This window comes from Branchiostoma belcheri, unplaced genomic scaffold (genome assembly GCF_001625305.1).
Source record: "Branchiostoma belcheri isolate BF01 breed outbred unplaced genomic scaffold, Haploidv18h27 scaffold5, whole genome shotgun sequence".
Lineage (NCBI taxonomy): Eukaryota > Metazoa > Chordata > Leptocardii > Amphioxiformes > Branchiostomatidae > Branchiostoma > Branchiostoma belcheri.
In genome coordinates, this window is record NW_017804131.1 from 781155 (window position 1) to 794529 (window position 13375).

General features: G+C 41.3%; 2 protein-coding genes across 3 annotated transcripts; one reads left to right on the forward strand and one right to left on the reverse strand.

Moving 5' to 3' along the window:
- Positions 1-28: 28 nt before the first annotated feature.
- LOC109479927 lies at positions 29-8044 on the reverse strand. Of its 2 annotated transcripts, none has more exons than XM_019781996.1 (9): positions 7847-8044; positions 5275-6137; positions 4890-5083; positions 4367-4587; positions 3938-4057; positions 3638-3776; positions 3156-3260; positions 2796-2865; positions 29-2347 (listed from the first exon to the last, which is right to left on the reverse strand). In XM_019781996.1, the coding sequence occupies exons 2-9, from the start codon at positions 5393-5395 to the stop codon at positions 1749-1751; spliced, it is 1569 nt and encodes a 522-aa protein (XP_019637555.1). In that variant the 5' UTR covers positions 5396-6137; positions 7847-8044; the 3' UTR covers positions 29-1748. The 2 variants fall into 2 exon arrangements, with proteins under 2 accessions (XP_019637555.1, XP_019637556.1); XM_019781997.1 differs by lacking the exon at positions 7847-8044 and adding an exon at positions 6347-6423.
- Positions 8045-9241: 1197 nt separating this feature from the next.
- On the forward strand, positions 9242-12110 carry LOC109479617. The gene is made up of 4 exons (XM_019781604.1): positions 9242-9330; positions 9947-10421; positions 10584-10722; positions 11690-12110. The coding sequence occupies exons 1-4, from the start codon at positions 9242-9244 to the stop codon at positions 11938-11940; spliced, it is 954 nt and encodes a 317-aa protein (XP_019637163.1). The 3' UTR covers positions 11941-12110.
- Positions 12111-13375: the final 1265 nt, after the last annotated feature.

Consider the following 13375-nt stretch of genomic DNA (forward strand, 5'->3'; position numbering starts at 1 on the left):
TTTCAAGTGAGAGCAGAAAGAAAAAAAAGTGATAATATCCCAGTGCCATATTAGAGATTTTAAGGACTGTGGTGATTTAGAATTATGCCAAAATTTGTGAAAACTACCATAATTTCACAACTTGCAGCAAATACCAGTACTCAACCTATGCACCTTGCTTAATTGTACTAGCCATAGAATGGTATGATAATTATATAGTCAGGTATAATAATTTGTGAATTAGTCGTGTACTAGTCGAGTGTTCTGCTTTTTTACTTGAAACTTTTTTTAGATTTAAGGAAGAAGAATTTATAGAATTATATATTTTGCCGTTTATGAACTTCTATGCATAATGTTTGGTACTGACAAAGTATATGATAGAATATATGACTTTCTGGCTTATATTTGAGTTTAATTATAGAGTCTATATAGTGCTTCAATAGTGGCTAAATCTTAGGTGCTTGTATGAATTTGTATGCGCCAGTATTTTTGTGAAATAGTAGAACTATGGTGTCTGCCTATTCTTTGAATAATTGTGGCAACAGAGAATAAAGGTCCATGTACAGTTTTCTGTCTAATTTTTCTGTCATCATAATAATATTAGCAAGTTAAACCTCCTTGGTATAAGGAATGCAGATTGAAGCTTGTATGTGTACTTTCTTAAATTTTGGAGATGGGGTACAGTAGTTTGCTGATATGGATGTTATTTGCCAAATTATCATGGCGGTGATACTTGAAGTTGCTTTACATCAATTGGCCTGAATTTCATTAGCAAGGCATCCTGATTAGCTTACAGTATGAGGACAGCTTTATACATGTACATAGTATATTACGCATCTGCTAATTTGAAACTCAGATTTACAACCCGATTCTAACTTTGGAGTTACTTTATATGCTAGAATAAAATACTGTCAGAGGTGTTCGGTGTTAGAAGTTTTTTTAACTGCCTGAAAATATAGAGGACGTTTGACCACCAGGCATGAAAACCTTGGTCTTTTCAGCATCCTGTCTCATGTCACAACAGAATAACAACACCAAGACGTGATACTTTTTAAAACAATTTAATGATCCCGATAGGGCACAAGATAAAAGTCAAACGACTGGTGGACTTCTCATTGTTGTTCTCTTTTCCGAATCTCACAGTGTATACTGCTGCAGGTTTCAGCCCAATCACTATAGTCAGGTCCCACTATAACCGGAGGGACTTTGTATCATCTTCTTACTGTTCAATTCCAGGAGTATCCACAAGGAACCATGAGGCATCATGACTAAGAAAAAGAAGAAGCTTATAATAAGTATCATAATATGTTTTGTGGTTTCTCATGGTTCCTTGTGCTTTCATGTGGTTAGAATTAATAAGGCAACACTGATTTTGTTTTATGGAAGACATCTCTGCACATGCATTAAATTCTCAATAAGGTAACCTTAAAATTTGTATTCCTGTGGTTTAACAGCATTTTGTTTGGGCTAGAATTGTTTGATTTGCCCACACACACTAGTTTCGGGGTCTTCAGAGGATGTCATCCACAAAATTAAGTCAGTGTGACCTTAGTTAAAAACCACAAGGAACCAGAGGAACCATACGAAATAACAAGGAACCTCAAGACATCACAAAGAAGTACCCAGGATGTGTTGATGGAGGGTAGACATCCAGATACTGAGATACTCAATGAAAGAAGAAGTGTGATGTCTCCTGATTCCTTGTGGTTTCTCATAGTTCCTTGTGATTTCTATTTTTGTGTTGGAAATAACAGATGCTTGCTTTAGAATCAAGACATGAATGCTCTGACGGTTCTATCAATCTGCTTCCTACAGATAGGGCAATTGTGAAGGGTGGCAGAGCATGTCTGACAGACTGCAAGATGTCCACATGGCAGGAACACAATCACAGCATCCTCCTCCATGCAGATTTTACACATTCTCTCTTCCCTCAGTCTGTCAAGTTCCTTCTCTAAAGAAGAAACAGTCTCCTGTCGGGGTTCCAGCGATGATGATATTGGGACGTTCCCAACGTCATAACCGATTGCAAACTCACAGTCTGGGAAGCGGTAGAAGTGTTCTAGCACTGGGTCATCCCCCTCCCTCCAGTGATTGAGCACATTCCCACAGGTGCAGCACTGCACGTTGTCTCCTTTCCCGATGTAGAAGAATCCAGCTGCTGCCAGGTGTTCTGGCTTGACAGGGGTGGACCGAGGCCAGTCCATGAAGGTTTGGAGTCTCCTGGACTCTTGTCTCAGGCCACGTTGGTCCACAGTGTGGAGGAAGGTGGTTGACTTGGGAATGTGACCCGGGCCGTACTCCAGATGAGCCCGTGCTGAGATGACTTCACTGAAAACTTCTCTCTGCAAGGTTTGTTCTGAAAGCCAACCTAGGGATAAATGTGTTTAATTGATTAGAGGCTACTACAGGTACATGTAGTAGGAGTGCCATTCCTTTTTGAGAGTCAAATATTGCTATTATTATATATATATAAAAGTTACCGCAATGGATAATACTATACTTATCAAATTTTGACATTGTGCATTACATTGTATGTTGCAAGAGCACATTTACCATTATCACTTTTCTTGATAGATTTTTAAGTGTTTTCACAACTTTACATGATTAGATAGCCAGAAAATCAGGTAATGATCATTTAGCCTGGGTGCCATCCTCTGTAGCTACCACTGCATGTAGCTCCATCTTTTTGCTTGTGCAAGCAAAAAGAGAGAGAGCTAGGGTTACCTGGTGACTACAAAGAATGGCACATAGGCTATATAGATCATTGATTATTAGTAATCATTTTCTGCTAGGATGCTCTATGTGGGAACACTTACCCAGTGGCAGCTTTCTACTGCCTGTCCTTGTGGGGTTTGGTAGAGACATGTTCGCCAGATCCATGCAGATCTGTGTATGAGGATACAAGTGCATGTATATGAACACTGGTGCACATGTTGCTATCGTTTTGTCATGTTGGTACATGTATGAACAAGATACAATTACGTGTATTTTCAAAAATAATGAAAACATTTGACATTTGACAAAAACGTTCTACTACATTTTCAAACAACTTTGCATTATCATTTTTGCAGAATGATATTAAAATATTATAATATACATTGTACAAAGAAGTTAATAAAATTCTAAGTTCCTAACTTGTATTTCCTTTCCATACAAGTTTGTTATATCTCCCTTACCTGTCGAGGGTCTGGTCCCAGAGCAGAGAAGAACCTCTTGTCCAGATCGTCCAACAGCCTGGCGATGTCATAGTACTGGTCATCACTGGTGGGGAGGAGATCATCCTGAGGGTGGATAAAAGGTCAGCGTCATACTCTAAATACTCTCAATTCTATTCAATTCAAATCTAACTGTTACCAGTATTGTAATTGTTGTTACAATGTTACTTCATGGTGTTTTCATTCCCTTACAGTCAATATTAATGAAGTAGACATTTCCTTGTGGTGGATGTAAGTGTGTGTTAGTGTGTGTGTGTGTGTGTGTGTGCACCCCCGTGAGAGACAGTATGTGGATGTATGTGTGCATATGTGAGAGAGTGTGTGTGTGAGTGTGTGCTTGTGTGAGTCTGTGTGGCTGTGTTCATGTGTACATGTATGTAGGTCTACATGTACATGTATGTGTGTGTTTGTTTGTTTGTTTGTCTTAGATACAATGTAGTTACCTTCTTTGCTGAGGTGATTTGGTTGATGTCTGCAGTCCCCAGCTCGTTGATTGGTGCCACCAAGACCGTGCCACGCTGTGAGTTGGCATGGGCAGCAGAACTCACAACAACCTTCTTCTGTCTGTCCAGTCTGTGTAGGCTGTACAGGCAAATTAATTTATGACTAATCAGTGTTGTTCTGTTTTCTAGGTTCTAAAAATAGACTTGAATGTAGCATTGCAGCTATTATTCATGTATTAGTTATTTTTCAGGATAAAATCTTAACAGACTTTTGCATCAGAATTAGATTTTAATACTCACCAGATTTGTCCGGGCCTGATCCCACATGGCAAGTCTGGAAACCCTGAGCTGTTGGTGAACAGAACTTCCTGTAGTTTCTCCATCACAGCTGTCTCATCTTCCAACAGAAGAGAAACCTGTCTGGATATTCAAAATGCATACCGGTACTAAGTCTTCTGTATCAGTCATAAACAAATTTAGCACCACACAAAATCATATAAAGCATCCACAAAGACATCTCTAATATCATTTAAGATTTGAAATTGAAAACATGTATATATTTAGAAATTTCGAATTTCTGATATGTTTTTGAACTCAGATGTACATGTAGGATATTCATGTTGTAGACAATATGTAAAACGTAGAAATTCACCTGGTCCATACTTTCCATCATAGTTTCAAAAGTCATTTCACATTTTTCACTTTTTTCTTGACAAATTGTGAACTTACCTTCTTGTTTCTGTAGATGGTGGATTCTTTGGAAACTCCACTGAGGCGACATCCACCACCATAGCCTGGCCATTCACGAGAAGAAGCACCTGGAACCTGTCTCGGTGTTTCCCACTGCTGAGGGGCAGGCTGATCCGCAGGTGACTGTCATACAGCTGCAGCTGTCCCAGGGCACTTCTGAACAGGTACCACCTGGAGTCAAGCACTGAATCAAGGACATGCTGTGAAACAAACGACAAATTTGTCATGTTAGATTTGTACAACAGTCAGAATTCTGTCAGCATTACCAAAAAAAAGGTGTTGTAAGTGTCTTGGGGTCTCCAGTTTTTACCTGTTATCTATTTACCTCAGAAAATGCAATGTATTACAATCAAATAAAAACTGGGAAAAAGTCTGCACTAGACCAAAGCTCCTGCTTACCATATTATTAGTATCAACACCATTTTCAAACAATTGTATGGATATAAACTTCTTCATGAGTGTTTGTTTTTTCTCCTAGATTTTTAGCAAATTGCATCCATACCTGTACATGTTGCTGTCCTCGTAGGTAGTAGGGAGTAGAGGCCTGTACCGCTCGTACAAAGGCATCCCCTTTCCGCTGACGCAAGAACTCACAGTCTGGGTACCACGTGGCATGTTCCTCCCATGGGACATCACCCGGTTCCCAGTCTTTCAGTCCACCGTCACACCAGAAACATCGGACTCGGTCACTGACACCTGCAATAACATTATTGTAACATTACATGTATTTAACAATGAGTGACATATAATAGATTCAGTCACAATTTTCTTCTCTTAGAATATTCTTCCAAGTTGAATCATGTTAAGTTCACTGGTGAGAAATTTCTTGCCTATCAACAGAAGCAAAAAAATTCTCATGTATAACAGTATAATACAATTATACTCACATGTGTAGAAAAACCCTGCTTTGGCAAGCACTGGTGGGCTAACTGGAGCATACGATGGCCACCGGAAAAAGGTGCTAAGCCTATCCTGCTCATCTGCCATGTCGGGATGCTTGGGAGCCATGGATTGTTGCCTGGCAGTAGACACTACTTAGTGAAGAACGTTTAACGGTTGGATGACTGTCAGTGATAGCTGGGTACTAGTACTGGGAGATGGAGAATTCAGGGGATGCTGTGATCCGAACATGTCATCCTCTTCAAATACTCCCTTGATGTAAGGAAGGAGGGCTACACTTCTTTTAATTTTTTTTTTTTGGTGTTTGGCGTATTGAATGCTGTCTTGCCAATTTGATACTGTCTTGCCAATTTGACACTGTCTTGCCAGTTGGTTACTGTCTTCCAAATTTGATACTGTCTTGCCAATTGGACACTGTCTTGCCAGTTGGATACTGTCTTCCCAATTTGATACTGTCTTGAGCCACCGAAAGATCAGCTTGGAGATGACGGAAGGAGGACTACACTGTCAATGTGTCCTGTACGTGTCCGTTTTCTTGGTTAACACCGGGTTGAGATAGAGGGCAGACTGTGGACCCCAAAGGGGCTAACCAAAGGTTCTGGGAGCCTGGATGGTGGGTGCCTTCTCCCTTTCTCTATCCTGTTGTGATGGTATCAGTGCTAAGAAAGAGAGTCCTCCGAGATAAGTTCTTGTAACTTAGTACTGTGATGGACTCTGCTTTCTATATCCCAACCACACTTGAGCCAGGTACCCCACTCTGTGTATAAAGAGCTCAATTGTCCTGAGGTGTTCCTGAGACAGGATGAGAACCTTGCCAAGCTACTCTGTGGTGACGAAACGTGCCTCAGTCCTGTATGGTGGGGAGGTAATGAATTGAAAAAGTACATGATTAGTTAGGATTGTCTTCTCATGATGTTTAAAATTGAGTAAAAAGAAAAACATAACTCTCTGAAATAACATTACTGATAAATTCAAAATGAAGGACTCCAAATCAATTCCTCATGAGATTTGAAAAATAGGTTTTAAAATTAAAGAATTTAAAAAGCACCCTATGTTTACCATTTAACTTGAAAAATCACAATGGAAGCATTCAGCAACTACGATGTAGCTACACTGAAAGAATTGCATGGCATTCTGAAAGTTAACTGTCTTTCCAGTATAAGACCTGACGAAGGTTCAATAAGCACCCTGTAAGTATTACAAAAAGGCTTCAAGTCAGTTTTACAATGTTTCTCATTAAAATGCAGCCCTGTCCTTTAGTATGGAAAACAACCCGAACACCTACAGCCCACCTGAAATCCGCAAGCACGAATGAATTCGTTTCTCTCTTATAATGACAAGCATTCGTCATCCTAAGAATCCCCCTTCAAGTATTTTTAGACTGAACGTAAGGGCGGGCGTTTAGAATGATTGACAGAAAAAAAGAGGAACACATTTTAAACAATAGAATAAGTTTCGACAGGTGTAGGCCAAAAGAGGAACTGCAGGAAACTGTGACAAACACACGAGTTTCTATGGCCCATTGTTCTGTGGGCAAGTTTGGACGTAATGTTTTTTCAGTCAAAAGTGAGGTATGCGTAATCCATTTCTAATTTTGTTGTCGGAAAACCCCGACCAAACGCGCGGAAGCTCATTAGCCTGATAGTCAGACAATCGTAGGCCGTCAGGTATCTCTAAGGTGTTGAGAGTACTGCCCGCCCGCCCAGGTCAATTAACGCAAGCCGGGGGATTTTACGGGGTCGGTTTCAATTAGTTCACCTACGAATGACGGCAATAATTAGAAAGATCTGGCATGTCAGAAGAGGCCTGTGCTCGCTCGCTCACTCACTCACTCACTCACTCACTCACTCACTCACTCACTCACTCACTCACTCACTCACTCACTCACTCAGACCCGTAGCTCATAGCTAGCAGGACTAGGGCCAGTAAAAAAACTTTAGCAAGCCTGTGGAGAATGGTAACCAGGCTAGGTGCTAAAGGTCATTGGCACGAAACCCTAGCTCACTTGCATACATGTATGCGTCGACTTTTCAACAATAGAACAACAGAACGTTTATAAATCTGGCAAATTCAAGAAAGCCAAATGATGGATCCGGTACATCTACAATAAAAGTAAAGTAAATAGAAATTATTCAATGTGACGTAAAAGGAATCAGAGGATATATGTAGCTTAAGAATTTATAATAAATTTTAGAGGTGGAGTGCTTGGGAAGGCACTTGTTTTTGCCGTTCAAAAGCGCGACGTCGTATCGCGTGCTCTCATGCCATATGTGTTCTCATTTAGAAACAAATGGCCAACATGTAGTTTGTCGTAAGTTCTTTTGCTGATATATGTATTTTAAGGTCATGTTTCTTGCAGCTAATATCGAAGGCTAACACGTAGTTACAATTGTATATCATAGAGTATGATCTACATGTAAGTCACCATTTGCGTTTTGACTTTTGCGTTAAAAAATATCCATAGAGGGCATCATATGCATTTCATGTAAAAAGGGAACCGACGATATGAATGTAGAGCCTTGTCATATGCAGCAATTTTAGCAAAAGAATGACTCTTACCTTGGCACCCTCTATCAGAAACTGTGATGTTATTATGGACTATGTGACAAAGCCTCAAGAACTGAAGATACCCGAAAGCTGCGTGACCTCTCGAAGCGATATATGAAAATAGCCGGGCTATGTAGTGAAAATTGCGGAAAACCCCATGCACTTTTTTTTGGTAATGTGTGCCACAGGTGCTTTTTTTTACGTTTTGTCCACCTTGCCAAGATATGAGTCACTACTCTTGATAAGTTCCTCTTTTTGGTAGGGGTCATTCAGGGTTATTCCTATCCTGAAAAAAGTTGATAGTTCCTCTTTTTAATTGGCCTCGTAAGCAAATCACATTTTTATCCTCAAGCATGAGCATAGTACTTAGTTTCACCCCCTCATCTGCTACACTTTTCATTTTGCACGACGCTTCGGTCTTGCGTATATGTACAATTGTAAGCCGCCTATCAATGAGTCCATTGCGATAATAATAAACGTCCCAAATAAACCGAAAAAGTGAAGGTTTGTGACGGGTGACATTTATCGGTTGTTGTTGATATATTCTTCGGATACTCCAAGGTTCGTGTAAGATAGCGATTCAGACATCCAGCAATTGAAAACAAAAAGATCCATATATTCTTTGCTGTGTATAATTATCATTGTATAACTATCTTCATCTTCTGTAAACTGTATATATCAGACTGGGTTCAAGGGCTGTGCCTCCATTTATAAACACATTGATAAATGTTATTCAAACGCTAGCCACGCATAACTCATGAAATTCTGCATGGTAAGCAGTCATGGCAGTAGTACAACAAAAACATGAAAAAAAATCAATAAACAGATAATTCTGATAGCACCTGAATAGTGTTAGCAACAACTCTGATACGGATAAACAGTCAAGACGTTGGTCACCAAGTATATATAGTGTGCAAAAACGTAATTATCACCCTTACCTTATTACCTCACTACCCGCGAACCCAGAAAGTTGCTCAGTGATTGAAGTAACTTTTAAAACTCAGCCAACCACGCACACTTTAATAATCTGATAACCTGATAATCTAAACTGTATACCAAGCTCTCTCTCCCTCTCAAAAATTCTATAACTAACCAAGAACTTGTAATAAGCGGGACAGGGGGATGGCCTACAGGTGTTTCCCCATGACGTCATGATGAGTCATAGGTGCACTTCGGATCAACCACTCGACCCATGAGCTCAGTTCCCTTTTTCGCTCCGCCTCCGAAACTGTAGCGCTGTGGCCTTTGTCTCTTCCTCTTTGTGGTACTTTCCAGTTGTTTTTAGTTTCTGTACAGTTCCTCTTTTCGCTCCGCCCATAGAAACTCAGATTGGTCAGGTTTCATTTTAAACACAAAACACTTCCCCTTTTGGGGCTGCCACCGAAGCTCATTTCTATTTTTATCCAGATGTTTCAGTATATAAGGGAGGAAGAAGAAGAAGAACATCCAGCCACAGGACCACAGTTTATCATGACTGGGTGCGACAACCAGCACAGGTATGTCATTTTGTAAATAGGTAGTACCAGTGCAGATAGTGCAGGTATATTAACGTTGGCGTCTCAAAGCTAGAGACAAGAGAGTTACATTTATTTAAATCTTCATCATACTTATTGCCATATATCTATAGCGTTTATCAGTTCCGTGAGTAGCAAAGGAAGAGGAGTGTTACAGACCAAAGTAGACAATATCATTGCTTCTATATATTATTAGTGCTCCTTCCTTTTAATACATAACAGTACTAGCGTCACCCATAGGCAAGCTAAGAGTGTTTTACGGGCCCCAGTCCTAACTCTAGGCCTCTCCTGACGAGCTAGATATTTCCAGCTGGCTTTTCTAGATTTTCGTATCATATAAGTCGCCCTGTCTTCCACCTTCGTAGGTGAACTAATTGAATTGTTACCCCGTTAAAACCACCGGCGTGTGCTAATGGACCTAGGCGGGCGGGGAGTACTCTCAGCACCGTAGATATACCGGCAAGCCTACGATGGTCTGGCTGCCAGGCTAGTGTCAATCGGCAGTAGGGTGTCGGTAAATTAAACATTGCCTATTTATGACTGTGTTATAGTGTTTTTCCTGATTCTTACGTTGTGTTATTTGTGTCCACTTGACAAGGTGTGGGGCAGATTCCGATGAAAGTGACACCGTTAACCCCACGGACGATTCTACAGAGGACGTGCGGGTCTGGCACTGGGCGGAAGAAGGCACACCGCCGCCGCGCCACGCCGACTGTTGGCGTTTGCCTGCCGGACACAGGCCTAGGGTGCCAAGCCGAGCACACAGAAAGGATCATAGGACAAAGTGCGCACGACAAACTCTATGTCACAGCTGGCCACAACAGGCGACGGGCGAGAACGTCGAGCTTTCAGACATTGATTTCGGCGACAGTAGTAGAGATCACGAAAGCCACCTCCGAGGAGGAAAAGCAAGTTCGGAAGTTATCTGTAGAAAACAACCCATACAGACTTATTGTGTGCCCGTTGTACAGAATGCGTCGGGCGCTTGCAAACTACGCCGAACCGTTTTGGCCGGAGAGACGTCTGTTCTCTGTGGTGACCAACCAACACAGCGGGAAAGACGCATCGACAAGGCAAGAAATTTTATAATTCTTTTGTTTTTTTCTGTGAACACATGCTTTCATGTCTCATTTTTGCAAGTCAGTTGGGCATTTTGCCACAAGTGATTGTGTAGGTCATGACGTCAGTTCATAATAGGAATCAAGACTAACATGAGACTAATATTCCCGTTGTAGGATATAGAACCTGGGACAACAACCGACACCAAACGTCTGACAGACTCTGATCCAACCCATTCCCAACATGAGACACCGGAGGAATACCGAGCCTACGTGAAGGAAGTTAGACGCGCAGGCCGTCAGAACTTCGCAAAACGTATGTATTCAATCCGTTATTTGTGGCGCAGTCATTTTCGTTATACAGTCTTCGCAAGCTTAAGATCGCAAACTGATGGCATTTTTGGGATAGCCATGCATGTGTCGTACACATTTAAGCCGCCTTGTTACTATACTGAAGTCTGTCCTAGATCCTTGTCGGTTGGTGCTGTCGTGGCCTGCTTCAAAATTTGCCATGACGTCACGGGGTCACACCTGTAGGGGAGTCCCCTATTCTGCACCGTGACGTGTTTAATGATTTGTGACAATTGATAACTCACATTTCCCCATTGTGAATGAATATTTACCCTTCTGCGTGGCCTCTATAATAGGAAAGCGTCAACATACATTTTTAAAACATTTTCTCTCTTGATTCCCGTGCGGTGCGGTCTATTGGAGTCCAGGGGTTGATAGTTTCAGTAATCCACACCCAATCTAGCCTCCTTCGCAGACTTGTTGGGTGGCGGCATTATTTTTTCGGTGAGCGACGCGAGTTATACCACGGAGGGACGATTTTGCCGCCGAGGGAATTTTGCCGGGGATAGACTGAGCGGGAAACCTTCTCTCCATGGCCAAAACTCCTTGGCGGCAAAATCGTCCCTCCGCTTCATAACTCGCGTCGCTCACCGATACAATAATGCCGCCACCCAACAAGTCTGCGAAGGAGGCTACACCCAATCAGACTTACGGCAATTTTCTGAAATTTGTAGAACCTCCTTGGTTTTTTAAATCACCGACGCTTTCCCCCCGCCATCCTCATTGGCCTTTCCCTGCCATATCTCTAATGCCTTCAATCCTATAATATTTTTTACTTTTTTTGTATTTCCAAAGAATATTCATATTTTTAAATTGATTTTTAAAGGAAAACATGAGAAATGGTAAGGCGTCAAAAATGTCCAGATATTGTGATCATCATAGTAGAGAAAAGACTTCTGACTAATTTGAAACAAACTTCTTGTGCCTTTCAGAAACTGCAGACCTTGTACGACGGACGTTACAAGTGGGGAACTGGGAAGACATCGTCAGACAGATCCCCCTGGCGAACCAGTTTCTCAGTGAGACCATAGAAACAGCCAAGTCAGAAGCTATGACAATATACGATAAGCACATTCAGGATAAAGGGTCGCCACAAAGGCTGTACAAGCTCCAGGAAGCTCTCGTAAAGAGGGCTGTCTTGTCATTGTCAAAGAGGTGTAAAGGAATGAGTAACTGTACGTGATTGTACAAACATTTTTCACAAAGCACACCGACATGCCGTATGTCATGATTTTAAGTAGTGTGAGCAAAAGTATTTTGATTTTAATGTCTTTATGACTATCGATATGACAATGACAATGAACTTTGATGTAAATGTTGACAATGTGTGCCCTTCAGTTCAATTAGAAATAAACAACATCACTAATTAAAATCTCTCTGCGCTTCCGTTTTTCTTTATAATAACCTTTATTGTACATTCATGCCCTATCGGGCTAAGTACAGGTGAACAGATGAAAAGGTAATATACATGCTTGTAGTACAAGTAGCTCCAAAACTACACTAATACAAAGGTTCGGCATCTTCTCGTTTCTTAGTGATGTTAAATATAACTTGGAATAGTACACTCCACTTTTCCACCCGCAGTTTTTTTAACAATAAGACCTCTAATCCCCTCAAAAGAATACCTATTTTTTTTCGTAGGGTTTATCAAACTTTTACAAGTTCCTGTATTTCATGGACACTCAAAAAGCGAGTGCGCGTGTGGTGTTCACCACACTATGTGTTTAACATTGTGCGGATGGCGGTCAGCACCAAGGACAGGCACCGTTTGCACGTTAACTTGTTGGGAAGAATGCCTGCAAGCCTGGGGCGTAATCGGCCGTTTTGATATCACATAATTCGTAGCCAGACGACTAAATGGTTCATATACAACAGCATATAGCGTATGTAATCGGTGCAGTCTATGAAAAGCGTAAAATAAGCTATATTAGTGCCTGGATTTTCATGTAGGCGGAATCAGCTTGCCCGAATGCAACGTAACATGTAGCCGCTGCCATTGTGAATTTATCGTAGACCGTTGACAGTTCCACTCCTACCTTTCTCAAGTGCATGCCATTTTTCTGTAACGGCAGTGAACCTTAATCCGACACTTTTATGCACAGGCAAGATTGAATGATGAATCCACAACTAGACATTCGGTATTTTCGTTAATCATTTAGTGCATCTTGTAGCCTGTTTTTAACGCCATACCTACGTGTGTGTCACTCTCCCAACCATTGAGATATCGCGGGAAAATTGCGTCTTCAACATCGCTCCCGATTTCACCGTGCCCTGCGTATTCTGTTCTAAGCGAAACCTTAATCCGACGCCATGCAACAGTGTAGCTGTTTGCCTGTAATTTTGCTATTCACAACAACATTTTTTTCTCCATCCCTTTGTCAAACAACAGACACTTATACAAGTTATCATCGGCATCAAAAGTAAGTCGGTAGGCCGGTGCACCGCGGTGCAGCGCTACATGAGATCACGTGGCTTGGGACTATTGAATTTACAAAGAAGGGGGCCGCATTCGAATCAGTTACGGCGGGGCATTTTAGTTCCAAGAAAGGAATAATTGAAGAATTTTACAATAATGTTACCAGACAAAAAACTTAATTCTGCACTATTCCGAAGTATTT

Excerpts from the sequence above, each read along its gene's own strand:
- LOC109479927 (XM_019781996.1), bottom strand. The coding sequence starts at position 5,395 with ATGGCTCCCAAGCATCCCGACATGGCAGATGAGCAGGATAGGCTTAGC. Across the intron at positions 4,058-4,366 it reads CCATCTACAGAAACAAGAAG|ACAGGTTTCTCTTCTGTTGG; the intron begins GTAAGTTCACAA and ends TTGAATATCCAG. Across the intron at positions 2,348-2,795 it reads CAGTAGAAAGCTGCCACTGG|GTTGGCTTTCAGAACAAACC; the intron begins GTAAGTGTTCCC and ends ATTTATCCCTAG.
- LOC109479617 (XM_019781604.1), top strand. The coding sequence starts at position 9,242 with ATGTTTCAGTATATAAGGGAGGAAGAAGAAGAAGAACATCCAGCCACA. Across the intron at positions 10,422-10,583 it reads GGGAAAGACGCATCGACAAG|GATATAGAACCTGGGACAAC; the intron begins GCAAGAAATTTT and ends TTCCCGTTGTAG. Across the intron at positions 10,723-11,689 it reads CCGTCAGAACTTCGCAAAAC|AAACTGCAGACCTTGTACGA; the intron begins GTATGTATTCAA and ends TGTGCCTTTCAG.